Source organism: Ostrinia furnacalis, unplaced genomic scaffold (assembly GCF_004193835.3).
Source record: "Ostrinia furnacalis isolate ACB-3 unplaced genomic scaffold, ASM419383v2 OfSCF2491, whole genome shotgun sequence".
Lineage (NCBI taxonomy): Eukaryota > Metazoa > Arthropoda > Insecta > Lepidoptera > Crambidae > Ostrinia > Ostrinia furnacalis.
The window spans coordinates 787,215-810,324 of NW_021132730.1; the positions used below are offsets into that span (position 1 = coordinate 787,215).

General features: G+C 36.7%; 1 protein-coding gene across 3 annotated transcripts; it reads right to left on the reverse strand.

Annotated features, from left to right (window-relative positions):
- Positions 1 to 548: 548 nt before the first annotated feature.
- On the reverse strand, positions 549 to 23,014 carry LOC114355683 (choline-phosphate cytidylyltransferase B). 3 transcript variants are annotated; one of them, XM_028308650.1, is made up of 8 exons: positions 22,494 to 23,014; positions 10,874 to 11,096; positions 8,899 to 8,996; positions 6,116 to 6,278; positions 3,699 to 3,868; positions 2,533 to 2,759; positions 1,580 to 1,652; positions 549 to 1,092 (listed from the first exon to the last, which is right to left on the reverse strand). In XM_028308650.1, the coding sequence occupies exons 1-8, from the start codon at positions 22,629 to 22,631 to the stop codon at positions 1,036 to 1,038; spliced, it is 1,149 nt and encodes a 382-aa protein (XP_028164451.1). In that variant the 5' UTR covers positions 22,632 to 23,014; the 3' UTR covers positions 549 to 1,035. The 3 variants fall into 3 exon arrangements, with proteins under 3 accessions (XP_028164451.1, XP_028164449.1, XP_028164450.1); XM_028308648.1 differs by having other exon boundaries at positions 1,588 to 1,652; positions 22,494 to 23,013; XM_028308649.1 differs by lacking the exon at positions 22,494 to 23,014 and adding an exon at positions 15,659 to 16,154 and having other exon boundaries at positions 1,588 to 1,652.
- Between the last annotated feature and the right edge of the window lie 96 nt (positions 23,015 to 23,110).

Sequence of the window (23,110 nt, forward strand, 5' to 3'; positions counted from 1 at the left end):
TGTCTACCAATACCCAAGTAAATATGTAAATTTCTATTAAAACCATGTTAAATAACATAATTAGCTGATGACTAGGTTTATATTTTCAGTTTCCTACTTGATATATTTTTTGTCTTTTTATTAATATTCAATAGTGTAGTAATTTTAAGATTTTCTGTTAAAAGTACAAAAACTGTTAACAAGTATTTATAATGATGTGAAGTAGTTAATGTATCTTTCAATCTTCAATCAATAGTAATAGTAAAGAAATATTGCATTAGAACATTTGTCGTTTTATTTATTTTGTAGGGTAGGTATTTTATTATTCAGTAGGTCTAGGATGCGCGCTGCGATAAGCTTTTACCGCGACATTTTTCTATTTCACACGATAAGCTCATATACATTTTTGTCACCTAAAAACATTAATTTTTATCACGGCGCGCATCCTAGCCCCGATATCACTGTCGTAGTGGCTTTCATCTCGGCGGTCGAGCGCTTGAGAAATCTTTGAATGCTGTATCGCTCTTGCTAATATAAAAATCACTGATGAAATAAAACACATTTTGTACGTAAATAATAAGCACCTTTTTAATCAACTGTCAAAAGTATTATAGACATAATATCTATGCAACAGTTAACTGCACCTCTAATATCTTACATTTGTTGTATAACACGGTGCTAACAAAATTGCAGACAATCTGCAAACATTAATTTCACAGACAAAGATTACTTAAAAACATAAATAATGCATTATAAATTAAAACTAATAGGATTAAATACATTCACGCAATTGTACTCAACCAGCACTCATTCAAATTTTTAAAATGAAACTACATACAATAATTTAGCTCGTCGCCGTCAAACAGTCAAACTCGAGATCGGACGCTCGCGGTCCGCGGCTGTGAGTCGCTTCGATGTTGAGAATGGACGTTGGACATCGTATAAAAATACTATGCAAGTTCCATTGTTGTGGGTCTAGCACTAGTGGGCGGGAGGGGTCCTAAAGGTAGGGGCTGGTGTCCTGGTACTCCTCGTCGCTGTCTGAGCCGTCGTCCGTCAGCTGGCGCTGTGCGGCCGCTTCCGCGTCCCCAGAGCGCTCAGAGCCCGATGCATCTGCCAACAATACACTACGTAAGCAACGCGAGAAACGTAACTGCATTTCGTGGGTGAAAGTTATTTTTGGTTGTCAATCACGCATCAATGCGTAAACATATTATTTTCTAGTAATCATTCACTAATTGAAACTAATCTAATTTTATCTGTTAGTCTACATAGTACACTATTTAAAAACAAGCATTAGGATATTAATTGGTACAGGTAATAAGTATATGGATAAAAATAAACAACAATTGGATAAGTGCATTGTGCAATCAACAAACTGAAATCTAAGCACTAATCTACAAAAAATAGCCGAATATGCCGTGCAATAAAAGTCAATTGTCTTTCATTGTGTTTAAACAATTTTTGATTTTGAGACTGAAGAAAGTTAAAAAAAATCAGTATCGTTAATTTAATTATTTGTCCATGATTAGGAAAGAAGAGGTTGAAGACAAGTGATCTTGGAGGTATTAACATAGCAGTACAAGCATTGCATAATTACCCAGTTACCTGCTTGTGGTTCCCATAACGTTTCGTATCTCCGTGATTTGGGAGGGGGCGGTGATGCTGATCCTCTGTAACAAACGAGTTATTCTTTAATTTTTATTTTTACTTCCAATGTTACTTCGTGTTACTTCGTGTTTTATTTTTACTTCCAATGTTACTTTGAAAAATCATAAAGAAGATAGTAGACTACTTTTACATTAGACTTTAGACCACACATTTTGGTCTACATGGATCTTTTAAATTAATTCATAGCTCAAAATACAAAAAAAATAATCTCAGATTCAGTGACGTATCATCTCCTTAGAACAGATTGTTCTTCATATAGGAACTTCATTAGGTATTTGGATAGGTGCGAGTGCGACAGGTGTGGTGAGACATTATTCTGCCTGTAAAACCCATATTATGCAAATAAAGATTTTGATTTGATTTGAAAATTGACAAACTTCGCCTCGAATGACGTATCTCACTGGAAGAAATTGATGAGGACAATTTCAGTTGGTTGTCGTCACCTGGGGCGGCGGCGTGGAGCGTGCATTGTTCGCCATCACTTTATCGTACCCCTAGTGGCGTTTTAAAGTAACATATGTCGGCCGTTTGGTATAGTGGTTCAGAACGGACTACTATGCCGAGAGGTCCCGGGTTCGATTCCCGGCCGGGCAGAAATTGAAATGTTGAATTTTAATTTCTGTGACGATTCTGGGTGTATTCTATGTATATTTACAAAAAAAGCAAATATGTTTATATCCGTTGTCTAGTACCCATAGCACAAGCTTTGCTTAGTTTGGGGCTTGCGGCGCAGTGTAAAATGTCCAAGGATATTATTTATTATATTATTGTTTATTTCCAAGCTAAAGGTCACTTTAAAATAGTGTACAACTAGGGTGTAACTTTTTATTAATAAGGGGGTTAATGTAGGTATAAGACGCTAATAATGTATAAATAAGCTACCTGTGCGCGGGCTCGTGGTCGTCGCCGTTCTCGCTGGGCGGCGGCGAGGAGCGCGGCGAGGGCGGCTGGCTGAGCGCCTGCATGAGCCGGCCCTTGGACTCGTTCCAGATGCTGGACAGGCGCCCGTCCGGCCCGAACAGCAGAAGGAACGCGTCGATCAGCTCCCGCGACTTCTCCTCCCATTTGGTCAGTATGTCTACTCGCTTTTCACCTATGTTTGTCATCACCTGTAAAGAAACGAATTTCGTTAAGTTTGTGGAGCGGCTTTTAAAAAAGGAAACCTTTTTGCGCCCTATAAGCTTAGGATGCGCGCCGCAATAAGCTTTTATCAATTTTATCGCACCATTTTATCGATTTAACGCGATAAGCCCATATATTTGTCGTCTAAAATAAACGATAAGATTTTATCACGCCCGGTTGTCTTAATTGACAGACCATGTTCGTGTAAGGTCACATGACTGTCTAATTTTGAATCCTATTCATGTTCGGGAATGTCTATCTTAAAGCAACTTAAAAAGGAAACGTGCGCTAAACTAAAGTAAGTACCGCGGTCATTCCCAATCGGTTAGTGAAACTATGTCACCGAATGCGGGCCCTTGGCATGCGTCAGAATCTCCCACACTTGTAATGCGGGCTAGAACCACCAATGAAAGTAAAACATTCATCATATTTATAATTCTAGTATACTCAGAGAACATTTAGTAGATGTATGTTCATAATAATAATCTCTCGTAACACATTTTTAGCTAATTACGTCATTGATTCCACAATAAACACGTACTAAACGCTTTCTAAACAATCCAGATAACACGTAACACTCATTATTTACTGATCAAACGTGATAAACGTCGGAACAACATGATGTTTGATAATGGGAATAAACATTATAAGATAATACTTAAATGTCTGTTAAATCATGTCTTTTATTTTGACTTTTATTTCTACTTAAATAAAGTCAAGTGCGACTCTATCTTAATGATCAAATATCATAAAACAAATTCAGATGTAGCCTTTTTAAAGTGCTTCGTATTGGGTGGGGCTTTTCCTATGCACTAAAATTCTAGATGGTGTCCTCAGTGAGTTGCATGAGTTTAAGAACGCGGGACATCACTATCAGCGATTGCATTTAGCATTTGTAGCCTAGACTGAGACAAGAGATATCTCACCTTCTTCCCTTTGTCTTTGAGCTCGTCCATTTTGTTTTGTAGGCGGAACTTCTTCTCGTTGAGGAAGGACACGTTGAGCTCCTTGGCGGAGTAGCCTCGCGCGAGGTTCCGCCGCACGTAGATGTCGTAGTCGCGCACTATCCGCGCCACGATATCTGACGTTGAGACGCCTGCAACAAACATAAATAAACTGTTATTATACGTCATCAACATCAGGTCATTTAGTCTCGACTGCAGGAGAACAACCCTTTCCAATTTACCAGAGGCAGGTAAGTATTTAGCCTACATTTTCTACATCAGCCAGATCAGGTTGGAGAGGCCTGATGCTCGCGTTATGCCTTGGTCGCCTTTTGCGAGATCCATGACAAAGCGGCTATTCTGTTCTTCTAGAACAACAATTTTATTTACGTGAGTCACTACTATTGATTTGTAAAGGAGGAAAGCGTAAAATGCGCCAACTCAGATTCTGGGATGTGTACACGCAGAAGATAGCCAGATATTGTCAGGAAATCTATCAACTGGTGCCGAAACCAAGCTAAAACTTTAGCAGTATACATACTGCATGAATAAGGAAAATATACTGCACAAATTCTATTGATAAGGTTGTCAGTCATATCGTTTTTCATTTTAATTGGTGTGGTTTGAGATAGTATTTAAACCCTATTGTTTTGTTTTATCGTTACACATGGGTTACTAAAAATACTATTAAACAGCTTACATAAACGCAAGAGGTGCTCTACAGCAGCGCAGCGAGCAATTAGCTGAACAAACGTGCGTGTACAAATTACAGCATTGTTAGCTTGATTCTGCCTAAAGGTGAATGAACACATCTATCGAATTTTATAATTATTCCTATTATACAGCATGAAAAATCTCTTATACCCGCGTATAAGCCTGTATTAATTTAAGTTCTGCGATTTTATTTTTGCAACGCTTATTGATCAAAATAAAAATGAAACTTACATTAGTTATAACTAAAACACTGATTCACTAAACTAAAATAGGTAGCTAGTTGTAAAAATTCTACTTTTTTTTTTTACCTATCTTGCAATATTTTACAAGATACTTAGGTGTTAAGTTATTATTTTTATTGTTAATTTATGAAAACACGATTGCTATGATTGTAGGCACGTACCGTTTACGTGACAGATACCTATCTGGTAATATAGTGTTATTATATCAGTCAGTTTCATTGTCACAATGCTAAAATATTATTTTTAAATGTTTCACTTAAATTGTGAGAGCTTGTGTGTGATAATTTACATTACCTGCGTGACGGTTAGCTTTCGATTTCGAACGCTTAAACAGAGTCTAACTCGGATTGAGTGCTTAACAAACATTTAAAACGTTATCATTGTTTATTTTTATATGCTTTAAATTCGATACGCCTATCGCGTGGTTGAAATGATTAAATGTGTGCCCACAGCCCACTCACAGTGCTCCATATCCCAGTAATTATCTCAATGGACTCAATGGAGGCCCCTCGGTGTTGCAACGCTATTGAAGCCCGCCCTGGCGACCCACTGAACTAACCGTACGCGCACATGCGAAGGATTAAGATCTGTGTCAATGCTTTGCTGTTGTTTATGTAATGAAATCATATAAAGAGGTTAACAATATTTTAATTAATGTTTAATAATTTCTTTTCGAGTAGGTACGTTCTTGTAGTGTCACGTTTCAGTAAAGAAGTAGATACAGATTACACTTACCTTGTTTACATAATAGTAATTTCAAATTTACATTTAGTATTTCTATAGCACTTAACTACATAAGAAACAATGACTGTCTAGATTTTGTACATTCGTACAAGGCAAGGTCAAAGCAGGAACTAACATTGCATTTAAACAATAGACATACCTCAATTGTGAGATAAGAGATGAAGCTTGTATTGCTGCTTATTATCTCAGAAAAACTAATATAAAAAGAATTTGCAGTTTAAGTATGTATTATTATTATAAAGAGCTGTGGTTTTCTGAATAAAGAAAAATAAAATAAAATAAGGACAAATTTATGAGGCTATTATCTGTCTAAAGATCCGGTCTGACTTGTGTTAATAAGTTTACAAAAATATTAAATGGTATTTAAAAGCAGACGATCAACATTTGAGTGAAGAAATAAAAGATTTCTTGCCCTTGTAAAGGACGTAGACAAATTGCATTTTTTAGTACAGTCAACCAAGTAATATTATAAAACGGATGTCAAATAATTACAGATTAAGTACTTACTCATTTCTGTCACAAAAACGTAATTTATTTATGTACTATTAATAGAACAGTAATAAAGTTGAATGAAATGTCAACTTGAAGTTGATCACATTATTAATGTATCTGTTGACTTAACTACTGATAAAAGATAGACTTATAATGGCCGTCAAGCACGTGTAAGGTTAAAACTTAAAATAATTTTCGTTCGCTCACCCTCTGTCCTTTGTGTGGCCACGAACATGTCCTTGGCCTTGATCATGGCGTACGTGTCCTCGCAGTCCTCGGTGGTGTAAGGGATGTCGTCGTGCGCCACGAAGTCGATTTTGTGCTTCTCTAAGAACTCCTCGTCGTACTCCCACGGCGCGTCCCGTACTACCTGAAGTACGGGAAAACCAAACATTAGAACTGAATACAGTTACGAGAAATAAAATTTATAGACCGTAGGTAAATTATGTTATTTTCGTTGTAATAAGGTTTAAATTCTTAGTTCTAGCCCTAAAAACCATGTTCAATAAACTGTAAAATTCATTTTATTGTTAGATAGTCGTGTTTGTAAATTATAATTTCAAGTATCCAATTTAAACGTATTCATTTTTTAGTAATATAAAAAGTTTTGAGATGCATTTAAGATTATACATATTTATGTTTGAAGACGGTCTGTGAAGAGAAACGCTCGAGAAGTTAGACATTAGATGTGTAGACAATTTAATTGGACAGAACTTTGAGTGGTTCTGAAATACTAATATCGATGTATAATTATAAACAATAAGTATTGCCGTGTTAGATATCAATTTATTGTTCTTTGTTGTGTTGAAATAGAAAACGAAAAAAAGAAATGCTAACAGAGATGTTGACAGTATTAAACTGACTGAAGAGTTAAATGTTTCGAGTTTATTGATTGTTTTTGTAATTAATTAAAGTAGAATTAAGAGGAAAAGTATTTCAAAGACTTTTGAACTAAATGTGACTGTGTAATATAATGTAATAATTCCTGTTAGTAAACTACATATTATCCATACTGTGGTCTAATTAATGTTATGTAAGTGATGACGGGCCTGAAGTTTAGTTTATGTACAGACTACAGACTATGAATGACTAACATCCGGAAAAACAATGCTAATTAAAATTTATATATTTTAATAGTACCAGACACTCATGGTCATTGTTACCTACAAGCTAATATTGTTGTAACGAATTATTGTTAAATGCTCAAGCCTCAAATACATTTCCATAATCATTGTCCGTAAACTTGGAAGACATGTAAAAATATTTTACGTAACTATTTAGTTAATTTAACTCGAAATTTAACAGTCAAAGTCGTTAAGTGTTCATAGAAAAAGTTAAAATGAATATTGATAACGCGTGCCCATCTGTATCTTACAAACCTACCTATTTGAAGCGTAGGGGCACATACCATAACGATCTAAGTAATCAACTAGCATTACTCATAAAGTGCTTTGTCTATGATGCTGTAGTGACATCATGCATGAAGTCGACGACTTACACTTTTAATGATAACTAGCTTTCCGCCCGCGGCTTCGCCCGCGTGGAATTTTGTCTGTCACAGAAAAACTTTATCGCGCGCGTCCCTGTTTCAAAAACCGGGATAAAAACTATCCTATGTTCTTTCCCGGGACTCAAACTATCTCTATGCCAAATTTCATCAAAATCGGTTGCGAGGTTTAAGCGGGAAAGCGTAACAGACAGACAGACAGACAGACAGACAGACAGACAGACAGACAGACAGACAGACAGACAGACAGAGTTACTTTCGCATTTATAATATTAGTTGGGATTATAATACGAGTCAATAAATTGATTTCAAATCAATATAAATTACGAAACGGCAATTTGACTCATAGAAAGTGACTATTAAAATGTAAATTTAGATATTGGTTCGAATTTAAAAATAGTAATCTTTTTTTAAAACACGTGGGTTCAACAGTCGCATAGTCAAGTGCAAAAGTCCCCATTTCACTGCTTATCGCACAAATACAATGATGTAACAAACAAGGACTTTAAATAAACATCAGGCGATGTGACTCAGCCACGCCTGTATTCATATCACGTAATGACAAAATAACACGAACTTTCACTGCGCGACCATTAGTGATCGTTAAAATAAAGTTTAACTGATTAGAAGTTGACCTTTTTGGTTGTAAACTTGAATTTAGTTTAACCCACAAAACCGAGACACCCGAGTGAGTTCTTAAATGGAACGTTTTAGTTAGATAAACGAATCTGTTAAGGTTCAAAAAAAGAATTAATTATCAAAATAAAACACTAACATTCTCATCTAAACAACATTGGTACTATTTGGACAGTCTCCAGATTGTTTACCTGGCGCCATCTGATTCAATGCTACGATGACGCATGTACCAGATAAGATACAAGGGATCTTTTAGCTTATCATTTGGTTGTGACTAGAAAAAGTACATTACCTAATAACAATTTTCCGCTAGCTTGACTTCAGCCAGGCAATTCAAGGTGCCTTTTTATAAAGTTTTTTGATATGCAATTGTGTAACGATTTGGCCTTTGGTCGTATTTTTAGATACTTATTTCAGGATGTGTTTCGACGGAAATACTCGGTTCGTGTTGACGTAGTGGCATTTTCATGAGTTCAATGGATGGGTTAATGAAAATAGTTCAATTATTTCTTTTCTATAACCATATAAAACATTAGGTTCATAATACTTTGATTGAAAACTGACAATAAAAGAATCCCTAGCATTTATAAAAACAATAATTTTATTATGGTTTAAATTTAATTTAATTTAAGTTCAATTAAGTAGTTCCCCTTCGTGCGTTAAAATTTAAATCTACGATTCTTTGTCGGAAACCATTACTTTCACTTTCAACCGGAGCTCGTGAAGTGCAAGGACGTGCCATTACATTTAATTTTACAGTTCATTAAACAAGGTTTTGCTCCTAAAGATCGTAAGACATTCCTGAGCTATGTTAATCTGTGAGAGAAGGAAGGAAAAGTTCAATTACCTCATCGACGTATCTACAATGCCTGACCGCTTCGTACCTCTCGTCTTCTGTCATAACTGTGCGTCCTTTCCGACTGTGTGTCAAATTGTCACTGCATACTGGAAGAAAAAACAAAACACTGTCAAAAACGCCTTCGTAATCGGTTAAAAATAATATGCAGGTTTAAAGAGGACATTTCTTGCCACAGGACATAATTACAGACTTGTTCTTAATATAGTACGTTGTATGTCCACAGTAAATAGTTATCCGGGAAAATCATAATTAAAGTTATTATAGATAGTGCGTAAATGTCATTTCACAGCAGTAAACAAATGTATGCAATAGAGTAACTAGCACAGGAAACTATGTATGTTATTATAATATTTTAATGTTTTAGGTAAGAAGTATATCATTCAGGTGTCTCTGTGTTGCAACATACATTATTTATGAATACAAATAAATAATACCTAAACAAATAAGTCTGTTGCTCATTAATCTTGTAATCATCGTAAATTCTTAAGGCCTTCCGATATGATAGCGATAAGTTGCTTAATAGTTATTAGCTTTTATCCAGTCATACGTGTCATTGTCATTCGGCCGGCAATCTCCGTCACGTGTGACTAATTTGTAACGATAATTGAATCGTACGATGTCAAATCTCCGCCAATCCAAGTATTTCTGCGCGGGTGCTTTATCAATTTTATCAGGGCTATCTTTATTACGACATGTGGTCTATACAGTACTACGAGTATATCAATAAACTTGTATGTCTTGATCATTTACATACAAGGAGTCAAGAAGATGATCTTAATTCTTATTGTATGGAAACGCATTTAATAAAAGGTGTAGTAAGTTGAATACCGTTTTTACTGAACACATGCCAGGGTTAAAACATTATTTGATGACATAACATCACTTAACGCATTTGTTACATCTTAAAATCGCATACAGATCATACTTTTTTTAGCTGCTGCTGCTAAGTGATTTCTTAATGAAGTATTTATTTAGAGCAACACTTGAACTTGTATAATTAGATTAATAAAACAACCGATAAACCAAACAAATGGGTCCTCCTGTCACATAAAAAAAAAACATTGTTTTTCATTAGTAATGAGTTTTTCATCAGTTTAACAGACAAATAGCGTGCTGTGTACCGTTCAAGTCCCTTGCTAGCGGTAACCTACCGTTGATGATTACAGTAGAAAACATAGAACTGAAAAGTCGAGGTAAAGAAAGAACGCGTAAGGGATATTCATCATGAGTATCATGTCATGACCACCTCTAACAGCGAATTCCAACAGAATATTCGGATATTCCTAAAAGTATCTGTAGGAATTGAAACCCAGGTTGTATTTCTACAGCTTTATTTGTATTTACTCCAGGATAAACCACAAAAAATAGGAACGTCTTAGAACCGTCTTCATACTAATCGTCTTCTGTTTAAATCCCGTCGTTCTTCCTTCCTCACTCATTCATTCCGTCTCACTCACTCACTTGCGTTCCGTTACACACTCCCACACAAGGAAGTCATTGAAGATGACAGCGGATGCGCGTAGATTTTGGTTTGAGACGTCTTGATCAAGCATGATAGTTTAAATAGGCAAGTCTTTGAGCCTGTTGGTACTGCATTGCGTGCCCCTCGTGGAACATGACGTAGATATTGTCGTCGGAGTATGACAGTGAGCGCGCTAGTCTTGGAGTCTCGATAAAGCTTCCGGGCAGTCTTGGTAGAAGAGATAATGATGTAGTATACGAAGAGAAAAGCGTTAATATATCCCATTAGTTACCTCCTACAATGAGGTAGACGTTGGGAAAGACTGTTTTGGCCTGTTGAATCTGCCGCGCGTGCCCCTGGTGGAACATGTCGTAGATGCCGTCGGAGTATACGCGCAAGCGCCGGCCGGCCGTGCCCGCCAGCGCAGCCGCGCGCGGGATCCGCCCGTATTGGCAGCGCAGAGTAGACGAAAACAAAAGCGTTGATAATCAAAATAGTTACCTCCTACAATGAGGTAGACGTTGGGAAAGACCGTTTTGGCCTGTTGGAGCTGCCGCGCGTGCCCCTGGTGGAACATGTCATATATTCCATCGGAGTAGACGCGCACGCGCCGGCCGGCCGCGCCCGCCAGCGCCGCCGCGCGTGGGATGCGGCCGTAGTGGCAGCGCTCGCGCTCCGCCACCGCCGCCGGGTCTGAGCTGAACGGCGCTGCGGTTATTAACGACTGCAACAAACGAAAAGCGACGTTACTACTAGGGTTTTAACGTCAGTTGTGGCTAGCTAAAGTAAGTGGGCACGGCACCGGAGCAGAATGCCCTGGACCCTGGGATTTATGTATTTTTAGTAAGGGTTGCTCTTGATAACAATCTCATAGAAGGCACTGGAGCAGAATGCACTGGGCCCTTGGATCTATGTATTTTTAGTATGGGTTGCTCTTGATAACAATCTGACGACGACTGTAGATATTATCTATGGTACAGCGACATTATCTCACTCACAAGATGCCTGTTTAATTGTGCCTTGAAGGCTTTCGGATTTTCTGATTTTCGGATCTACAGAGAATTCCAATTCTACTCCAATATTTAAAGCACCCAATGAATAACTTCAGGCTGTGTCCTCCGAAAATAAAAGCCAAGGAAAGATGGTGCAGCTACTCTTTTTCAATGAAATGGATGCTCTATTGTATGTGAACTTATTCAATAAAGGATTTTAACAGCTCTTAATGTAGAAAAGAATTAGGCTACGAGCAAATCAAAATCCATCAAAGCTCTAACACAGCTCTAATAAATTACATAGTATTAATAAACACAAACATGCATTTTCAGACACCCACATAAAGAGGTACTTACACCTGAAAAACATGAGTCTCTTTTGACACTTCCTACACATAACCTGTAAGAAAGTACAGTTTTGCTATAAGGTTTTGCTTTCACCTTTCTATTAGATATAAATTAGAATAGTAGACTAGTTTCACGTAATTGGCAAAACGTTATTCAAACAATTAACTTGGAAGTTAGCGTTTCAAAATTCGCCCATTTCAAAGCTAGTTTGTATTGAAGTGTACACCTACAGAGTGAAAGGAAACGAATAATGATGCAGAATGCCTGTTCAAGCAGTCAAGCAACGAGATCGCCAAACAAAGCGTGTTTTTGTCGCCCACGCAGGTTCAGCCGACGCAACATTCCAAGACTAAAACTGCAACCACAACTGCAACGTTGCTAGATTCGTGAATTTGGACAGCAAATCTAGATAATTATGTAATTATAGTAATAAGCGCTTTATCATTATCAGCAAAAAATGCTTTAGTGGGTAAATACCTAATCGACTTATTGTTGATCAATCATTTATTTAGGGGTAATTTGTGTAATAGTTGTATTTTGATAAAAATAAATAAATCAATAAATATCTAATTGTTTGACAATTTTGTCTTACAAACCAACACTGCTATAAAATATAAGAAGTCAAACTTTGTTATGTAAATCTGTAGAGTAGGTAAGTAAATCTTAAATTCTGATCTTATCACATGTCGGGCCATGCTTCCAAAAGTCCAACGACCACATTGTTTGTACAATGAGCCGATGTCACCGAAGTCAGGCGCTGAGATGTCAAGGTTCAAGCGCCGCGATTACTCGGCTTATGATAATGAGGTGGCGTGATGCTACGTCACACGTTCCCGGACGTTACTCACGATGATTGGTGTATCTATTTTGCTAACAGTTAATAAACTTAGACCTAAGAACCTTCTAAATATAGGACAGTCGGCCTTAAAGTAATGCCACCACATTGCACATAAAAGCTAGTCATTCATTAGGTGTTAATCATTCATGACTCTTCCAATAAAACTTTAATGTACTATAGATCATTAATTGATGTTACTCATTTGCTATTAGATAAATCAGATCTTAAATCACTTGATCAACTTGTATTTATTGAATGTCCTTCTAGCCATAATCCTATTGATTGATTCTCAGCTTGACCGGTAATAAAACACAACCGTAAATTCTAGACAATAGCAGAGACAATCGATCAAAAGGTGAATGAGGACAAATAACATGTATTTGTTAAGGAAAAATCAGTAAAAGTAAGAAAATAGCATGAGATAGAAATGCAATCCAATCTAAGATATCATCGTATTGCAGTTAACAATTTTATTCTGCTGCTGCTTCACTGAAAATTCTATTATGTTTCATTGGTCACATCACGGAAATTTCCAACTACCCTACCCTTGCTAATCAAGAAATCCAATAATAGGTTTTAATGACCTATAACACGTGATAACGTAGAATGTGTAGATGATGCATGACCGCGACCCCTTCGATCGTAAACAGTTTTTATCAATGTAGGTACGCTGACTCAACATAGACAGTTCCTAATCGCTTAATATCAAACATAACCCTAATGTACAACAAACAAACTAAATGAACTTGTCTTTATTTACTAAACTAGGCAAGAATTCTTAATGAAACTTATAAGCTACAAAATTACAAGGTTTTGAAGTTGAAAATTTTTTTCAGTTTCAAGTGTATTTTTTTACACCATAATTTACGTAATCGCAACAAAGCTTTGATGGCCTATGTTGAAACAACAGCAATGGGATGACCGGATACAAGATAAACGATGCAGTTTCATCGGTCTGAAATATTCCACTATTGTAATTAATGTTAATATGACAATGTAATAAACATATTTTTCTGATTCTGTAGTCAAGCGGATTTGTAATCATGTTCCGACCGAGGCATTGACAAAATAACATCTTCTATTTTATTTAACCCAAAGATATTTTTATTAACACAACACAGTTCAGGAAATTTTCTTATCTACATTACAGATGAGCTAAAAGTAGAGGGAAGAACCCACCACCAACACTAACCATTTTGTCCATGACGTACGCGGAATACAAAATTATATGTATTTTCTTCAAAATAACACACACAAGAATACCATTTGGACTCGCATTGACGTCACATGACGTGAGCAAGAATCACCTGAGGATTCACGTAAATTTATGTTCTGTTTGAGTTTGAGGTCAACATGCCGACATGCCTACTTGTGCACACAAATACAACCTTCCCCATTGTTTTCTTAATGACGACCATAATAACTGCATAATATTAATTTACCTACGTGCAAGTATTGAATGAAGTTTTTAGCAGAATCGACAATAAATTACATCATCTGTTAAATATACTGAAATTATGAACAAGATAGGAAAGAGCCAACAATGTTCTTCAATTTCGGTTAAAAGCTCATTGCAAAACCAGTTGCAAATAAAATGTCTGGAATCGTTTGTATGCTCTTGGCTTGTGCAGTCGATTTGGCAAGTGGGCAAGCTAAAGTAAGAAGAAGCATTTACATACGAATGCCATTCACGCACCGAATTCTCTAGAAGAACTAATTGCACAACCACTACATACAGCCTTCACATTTTTATTTATCTAGTTCGGAATAACAACATTTATTTGCAGCCTTAATGAGGTGCATTGCATATTAGGCATCGCGTAATGGTAATCTGCAGCCAACGAGAAGGTGGTAATTTAAGATGGTAATTTAATATTTGCAAGGATTTCACTCGTATTTGGATATTGCACCTTGAGTTAAGCAACATCTTTGCGAACATGCTCTATGGAAACCCAAAATTTCGATCCTGATTCAAGATAGAAACTCTACAATAAAATTTGTAAATATCAGACAAGCTACGACTTTCAAATATTCAATGGTTTTGTTCGTTGATATCATGACACTGATTTTAATTAAGGAAAAGAAAATACAAATACCTATTATCAAACTACAAACAATTAATTAAAAGCTTATCCATACAATAAAATGTGGGACAAGTAAAGTAGTAAAGGCGATTAATGTGGCCGGTTCACGGCCGGCGCTTGACATAATACCGCATAACGGTCTTCTTCAATGAGTACACTAGCCGATACAGCACACGCAAGAGGGATAAACTATTCGTGTTCTAACTTCCTTCAAATTCAAGTACAACAAGCAAACATTACGAATATTCTCGTCAAATTACAAGGTCTAAGTTACTCTCTAATTAAAATCGCAGAGGTGGAGCAGGAAACATTATTATAACAAAACCAAACACGGTGGCCAGTTAAAATCTAAATCAGTACGAGTATCAGCGTTTTGAAAAGAGTGTGATTCTTCATTGTGAAAATGCTACAGAATTTTATAAATAAGAAAAGGATAAACTAGTTATTCTAGTGGGTATGAAAAGAAAGGCAAAGCTTTTGCTCCGTTTTCTAGCTTGAAATAATGGAGGTTGAAAGGCAAAGATTCTGCCAGCTAAATGGTGTGTAATTAGCTCCACACGGAAATGTGCTTCTTGACACAACCTAGTACACGGTATACGGTATGCTGGTCGACAGTTTTCGTTGGCCGAGGCGGTAACTGCACTTTCTCCCATACCGGCAAGAATGTTGTTTGTCTATCGATCGTCTACTAGATTTGACAGTTGTTTTCTAATCAAAGAGAAATTGGCTTTTACGCAAATATTATTATGAACTGTGATGATTACGGCATCGTACACAATACAATTTAGAAATCAGAATTTCAGAATTATTCGTTCTGTAGAATTCCTAAATAAAATTATATTGATTTCAGGAGATGTGTCTCAGCAGACTTAGTTTTGTTTACCCTTCACAACACATTTGCACTTATTAGCATATGTTTAAGTAACAACTCATCGTCAGATGTGGGCGTTGTTCTGTGTATTTCTTGACGACCTATCACTTTTGGGTTAGGGTTCTAGAGAATGTAACATGTAAATCTACTCACGGGTAGTTCCTGTTCCTTCTTCACATATCCATTTTTCCTGTATCCATTTAATCCTGTCTCCAGCTTCCCATTCGGCACGTGCCCGTTAGTGAGCGTCGTCGTCACCGTCACCGCTGACATCATTGACTAATTTCTAGTTTCTTTGAGCAAGCAAATCCGCAGAAAACAATTCCAAAATACTGGTCGTCACGAGCGAGTTACTGTTTCTCGCATCATTAAAAGTAGTAAATAACAGTACCTCTAATTGTACTGAATGACTAAAATGTGACGGAAAACACGATGTCGAATGTCAAGGATTCGAATAAAGATAGATGTCTGACCGATCTGATGAAATACAGAACCACCGATTTTACTACAATCGTAATTTAGTACGTGTATTCTCCGCGAAAAGAGGGCCGCGACTAACTAAACCGAACCACGGAATCGGTAGGATAGGAATGTAGCTGATATAAGTTGCATAGCGTGTTGGGCGAGAGCGGGTGTGCGCGCGGCGAGGCGGGCGGGCGACGCCGGTGGCGCGACGCCGACGTGGAGGCTCGGCAGACACGCGACGCGCCACGAGCGCGCCCGAGGGGACTCCGGTCGAGCAGCGACCAGCGAGCGGCCTGTCATTGAGCGCCACCGTGCAATACAGTCCATTCCAACGAAACTATTCATAATAAAAACAGCACGGACGTGTCACATGCTTGCCGCAATTAATAAAACGGATTTTGAATCATACGGCCGGAATGAAAACCAGAAGAAACACGACTGAATTGCAAAATTACTTTTTTGGTTGAATATCATTAATGATTTATTCCTTAGGGTAGAGAAGGTTGTTGTGTTTGTGTCGATATGATTGCTTCATGAATTGGCTACAATGGGCACAGAAAAGATACTGATAGAACACGCCAGTTACCGGTGAATATGTTACGGTAAATATGATAAATGTGAAAATTATTAATAATAACCGGTACTTGGAAAATTTGGGAATCCTCATTAAAAATGAAAAATCTTCAAAGAAAATAAGACCATCAAATATTAATTGCAAATTAGATGTTTAAGTTAATTATGAAATTCTTGAATACGTATTATTTCTTATCTTTTATAGCTTTACACGCTTGGTATCGTACGATTATAATATGCACACAAGGAGAATTCTCCACAGAAGAAGACAATTTACTGTAAAAAGATTTGTTAGCTATCATTATCGCCTAAAGGTATGCGGTAATGCGGAACATCTTTAGCTATCATATCCTGCAGGACATTGGTCATTTCAACATTGTTTAGAAGATGAACAAACAGTAACAGAAAAGCTTGCAAAGGTGCTCATTTCTAGAGCACTTCTGATTAAATCGTAGGTAGTTGATAAAGCCAAGCCGATTAGCTACTGAAGTCATAGTTTCAATGGGCAGGCCACGTAGCGGGAAAAACCGGACGAACGATGAGGGAAGAAAAACCTTCATGGTTGGGTTTAAATGGACAGTAGTTGCTTGCAACGATGGGAACGAAAATGTTCCAAAAAGTCAATTATCGGCTTTATTATGATCCTAGGAGATTTCCTCCTGAATATCATCTCCCTAATTTCAGGTTGTAGTAGCTGGTCTGTAACTATGATGAATATGTATCCAAAGTTTGATGGTGTTGATCCAGCACTTATTTGCAGGTTGCAAAAGGGTTAAAAAGAGCTGAAGAATAGTTTTTTTAATTACTAAAACTTGAGAGAAATGATCTTTTGAAACTCTTCGTGCAAATTCACCAAATTAATACCTACTATTTTTGTTCAGATAATTAATTGGTCCTTACTCCTTGTAAAGGAAGTAAGTAATGGAAGTTAATGTTCAAATTCAGAATAGTAATGTATAATTTAGTTTAATGAACAAAAACATAATTAACCTAACGTTAATTTTAATAAAGTAAGAAATGAAGTCCAAATAAAATGGTATGATGAAAGAATGATGCAGGATGCAGCTGATTAAATACAGATACTGTCTTGCGAGACGTGACACAGATAAAGGAGTACCTACAGCAGACCTGCCTTGCTGTCGAGTGCAGTGTAAATAAATTTGATAGATTCTTGTGAGAGTCCTTGTGCTATTATGAACGTCACGTATTTGTTTAAGAAACTGTGAAGGCGTTGGCGCCTGGTGTTATAGGTACGTGACGTCAAAACTTTCTAATAATGATCTTGTCGATTACTTAAGTACATACGATCGCAGTTCTTTATTATTATAATTGCAAAATTGTGAGAGCAACTAGAGCAGAAAATGTTGTATCTTATGTTTGATCCAACAATTGTTATGATAACATAGTGTTCATCGCATTGTATTTTTATATTATCAATGAATACCTACAGCAAAGTTGGATAATAATATAATGTAAATGGAAACGTATCTAGGTAAGTATACGTAATCAATAACTTTAGCATTAGCTGATAAGGCGTGCGTGTTAAAATTAAATATGTAGGTATACCTACTAGAATGATTAAGTGTGCTATAGTGCTACGTTGCGATTTACCAATAACCAAAGTCAAGGACGTGATAAATTGAAAGTGGATCTAGATATCAATTTATGTACTATCTAACAAATTACTTTGCTTGGAACTTGTGCATGCCTCACAGTAAACCGGTTAAATACACGGTAAAATTAAAGGAGTATCTAATGTATAGTATAGACAGACATCTGTGCACTAACATAGGGAAAATAAATGTTTCTAAAAAAAATATCATAGTTGTGAAAGTTGTGATCAAAGTTTTGAGTGGGTGCGATGTTGACATGTAGCCTGACATATAGGGCGACACAGGTTCTGAGGGGCCATGGGGGCTTCAGGACATTCCTCCACAGTATATCCTGCAGCCTTGGTTGGCATGAGAGACACCGCAGAACACACGCTCCAACAGTGCCCAGCCTGGGCAGAAGAACGAGCGGCCATCAGAGCGTGTGTTTTTGTTGTTATTGATTTCCGAAGTTTACTAATTATTCCTTCTATTAAGGGTAAGTACAGCATGACCGACCAGTGTTAACCAGGATATACAGCTTGACCGCCAATAAAAACCCAACTGCACAAGATTAAGTTAGTCCTAGAGAAAATTCTAACGTGATTTTTATACATATTTAGATTAGACTATGTAGGTATGTCTGTTTTCCTTTGCAAAATTGGTAAGAAAGTTATAATAACAGCCTGCCTCAGTCTGAAAAACGGAAGCGGATCAGCATTCTAAAATTTTAAGACTGAGCTCTTACAATCCTGTCTGGTTAGAATAAATGTTAGTGTATTATTTATAAATAAAATAGGCATAGAACGAGGTTTTATTAATCAAGCTAGCCTTGTGGCCTCCGATGGCGTGAGGCGATAAGATAAAATTCTAACATTACACTTCAAACAATGCCATTGCGAATGCGAATGTAAAACATTGCAGCCGCATTTAATGGCATCTACTATTCAGCTGCACGCAATATATTAATCGTAGTATATTTATACATACGGCAACTATAATTTTAATCACGCATGAGGCAGTTTACAGAAAATATCCCAGAGCAAGCGGTATGTACCACTAATCACAAATTCAGATACTTTATTTTATGTGATTAGTTAACATAGTTTGAAACTAAAATTCTAATATCTATTTATGAAAAGGGTGCATAAAGTCCTAATAATGTATTTCCAATAAGTGTTTAGTAGGTATGCGAAACGCATGTTTGATAGATCAACAAACCCGAACTCTTTTTACAGACTTCATGACGTCGACAACGATTCTCCGAACTAATGTATAATCCATTGCAATGTTTTTTGAAATCTCGCTTCGCAGAATGATCTATGCCAGAAGAAACATTATTTAAAACTAATCTTTTTTTTAGTTTCTTTATTATTTCCAACCCGGAACCAGAGTCGCAAGCAACCTAGCTATAGTCTGTAATTTTTGAGACTAGACTCTAGAGATAGATGGCAATTATAAAAAAAATATAGAGACACTCGTGAGCGAAGTAGGTAACTCTTGAAAACAAGAAGCGCAAGAGGCGGAAACCAAGATTGGGCAAGCATCTATCTCCCTTTGCTTAAAAATAGCATATGATGTGGCGCCGTAAAGTCTGTCTCCAGACTCGTTTACGATAAAGATGAATCTTTTAGTTGCTTTATACGTCCTGTTGAGAAAAGCTTTTTGTCTAAATAAAGGGGTTAAGCGTGTGAAATTATCTATTAGTTTTATGAACGCTCTAGATTTTCCACTTCAGAACATGCTTATGCAATACATTGGACCTTTAGCATGGGTATTGGTATTCAAGAATCAAATAAAAACATCGTAAATCTTAAATGTCAAATCGAATGGGATTGTGAACTCTCGATTGCGAATCATTTTGAACTTTAAATCGAACCCAAAAAGATGAGAGTTGTAGAGACCTATACTAGAATCTTATTAGACTCTTGGGAATCTTGGGTCCTCATCACAGTTAAGTAGTGCTCCTTTTCCGATCAGATTCTGAAGTCTCTTGATCTGAAATCCTATTCTATAAAGTGTGGAAAGAGGAGGCAACGACCGGCCTACTGACCGATATGTGGGCGCCAAACCCGGGCCGCTGGGTGCCCGTGCACTGCCAACGCCAGGTCGCCACCACGCATGCCCTGCCTACCGCCAACAATTCACCGGTTAAAAATATAAACTACGGAAAACATCACTGTAATCAACACTCGACTGATAAACATAAACATCATGTTGAAAACAATGACACCATTAAATTATAGTTTATTGATTAGTGTACCTAACCTACTCATGATTTTTAATTAGATTCGTAGGGAAAATGACATGGTCTCAGACTCAGTATAATGAGTTGATTTCGAGTAAAACGTATTGTAGAAAACGTCTCTAAATTAGCTTAGAAGGTCACTCGTTCCCTTTCAGTTACTAGAGGCGTCGTAGTAGGAATAAGTAGCTACTATCCACGTTACTACGCATTATATTGAGCTACTTATTTAGTTAGAACCCTATGGTTGGTGCTTGCTGTCCTACATCTTAATACATGCGAGCATTATACTCAAAGTGTGCGCGTCATTAACTAACACACTAACATCCGCATGTTCACTAATTATAGCAGAAAAAATATAATTCCAAGGGCGCGTTAAATACGTTTCGTTAAGGAAAAGAGCATAATTCTATAAAGCTGCTATTATACGTTTGTGTTTAGAAATTGTAGTTTGACGCGGTCTCGGTCGAGGTTCATTATTCGAGTTACTCAGGGGCCGAATGTGTAACATAGGTGTTACGGTGTTACGAATTCACGCACCGTAACTCTATACGCGTACGTAGCGCGGTCACTTGGACGCGATCACGCCACTTTGTTGGCAGCGCGCCTAGATATTGATTAATTTGGCTTTCGTTTTCGGACTATTACAGGACAAATTGTTGTAATTGTTATGAATGATAGATGAACAATTTAAGATATGGACAACAGGATTCCTTACTCACGGGTTGTTGTCTCATTGTCTTTAATATAAAAATATTTACAAAACAAAATTGTAAATAAAGTATAGGTATTTATTTATAGTAAAGATTAAAATTAAAATTGTTAATTTAACTTGTTGGTCTACTTTTTGCACAGATATTTGGGTTTTGTAACTCGCCCTTACTGATATCCAATTTGATTGACTTTTGTAGTCAGTGGTGCTGACACCATTCATTAAAGGGTGAAACTATGACATACTTAGTAAGACTAACAAGTATATTAATCTAATGGATTATGATGATAGTTGACTTTTTGATACAGAAATGTTATTGTCTTTCAGAAGTGAATCACATTAAATTGTTTCATCAATCCCTGCCTCAACAGTGACACAGTGATTCATATTGAAGTGTGTATCATGTTTATTTTTGTTAAGTTCCTCATAGAGTTATTAAGTAGTGTTGATAAAATTATGTTGTCTTTACCTATTTAATTTATATTTACTATGATTAAATTCATATTTACTTATAGTCATCAAACATTTTAAGATGTCTAATGCAATGAAGATATTTCATTTTACTCTGCTGCAATTTCATTATTGAGTAAATTGATAATAATTTTTGCTCTGTCATATTACATTTTCAGTGGACAAGGCAAGATGAGAAACATTTAGACTGTTTCAAGTAAAAAAAAAAATACATTGGTTACTGCAATCTAGGAGCACAATTAATTAATGTTTACACATCTTCAGGTTTGCATTACATTGTTCACAACCAGTTTCAAAGGCAGCATGATATACAAAGGCAACTCAACAATTATTACTATAACTATTATTGCTATTAAAATACTGTAAATGCCAGCTTCTTGATAAAGTTTCAGATAGTTCTCATATCATTATGTTTTCTAGCAAATAAGGTTGGTAATTACATTTGAACAGCTTGGGGAGTGTAGAATAAATCCTCCATTAGCCTCTGGTAGACAGTGACTGGACTTTAATCTTTGAAACTCGAGGCTGATTCTATTGAGTGACTTTTAATTGGAGAATAACATTGAGAAATTCAGTTAATTGCCCAAACAAGAACTAACAGACTGACAAATTTATTCTGCAGAAAAAATATCTACCATTTGTTCCCAATAGGCTATCAGAAACTTTATAAACAAGTGTTAAAACTGGCCATAAACATATGTATATCTTTAAGGTAATAGTTGGTAGTATAATTAAAATTACTAACCAAAATTAAGACTACTACTATTAGACTTACAAAATATATCACTTACCTCGGTCTTAAAACAAAAACACTGGATTTAACACTTCATAAATCCAGTCACCACAAATTAGAAAGGTTAGTTATGAAAGTAGGCAAGTACTCATTCATATTAGGTGTATTGAATGTGTAACTAGTTAGAAACTGTAACTTACCAAGGATAAATCAGAGGTGGGTTGGCTAGTGCTGCTGGTAAAGCTTGTGTTGCTGCCATTCTTGGTCTCGTCGCCTACTTCTGTCAGTTTCTCACTCATTTCGTTGTCGCTGCCGATTCGAGAACGTTTACGAGACATTATAACATCGCAAGCCTGTGCCGTTCACTGCAAGACTATTTACACGTGTCAGTCTCTGGTCTAGAATTCGATGACCAAATGCAGTTTCAATTTTATTTTGATTAATTCTTGCGTAACAGCGAGCACGCTGCTATTGAATAGCTGGAATACCTCGTATTAATCAAGGCAACTATGAGCCAAGGAGATCAGTCGCGGTAAAACTCCGTAAGCAATAGAGCATACGACCACGTACAAGTTTTGCAGCCTACAGACAGCAACAAAATTGTGGTCATAAAAAACTAATACTTGAAGGATTTTTAGACGGTTAAAAAGTGCTCTAAAAGTTTCTAAATTCGCCGAATAAAACCAAAAGCAAAACGAACGACATTTGATCAAGAAATGACATCACAAACGAATGACATTTCAATTCAAGCAAAACGACAGGCGACAGCTGAAAAATGACAGCGATGACAGTTGCAATCCCGGCGTCAAATCCATTG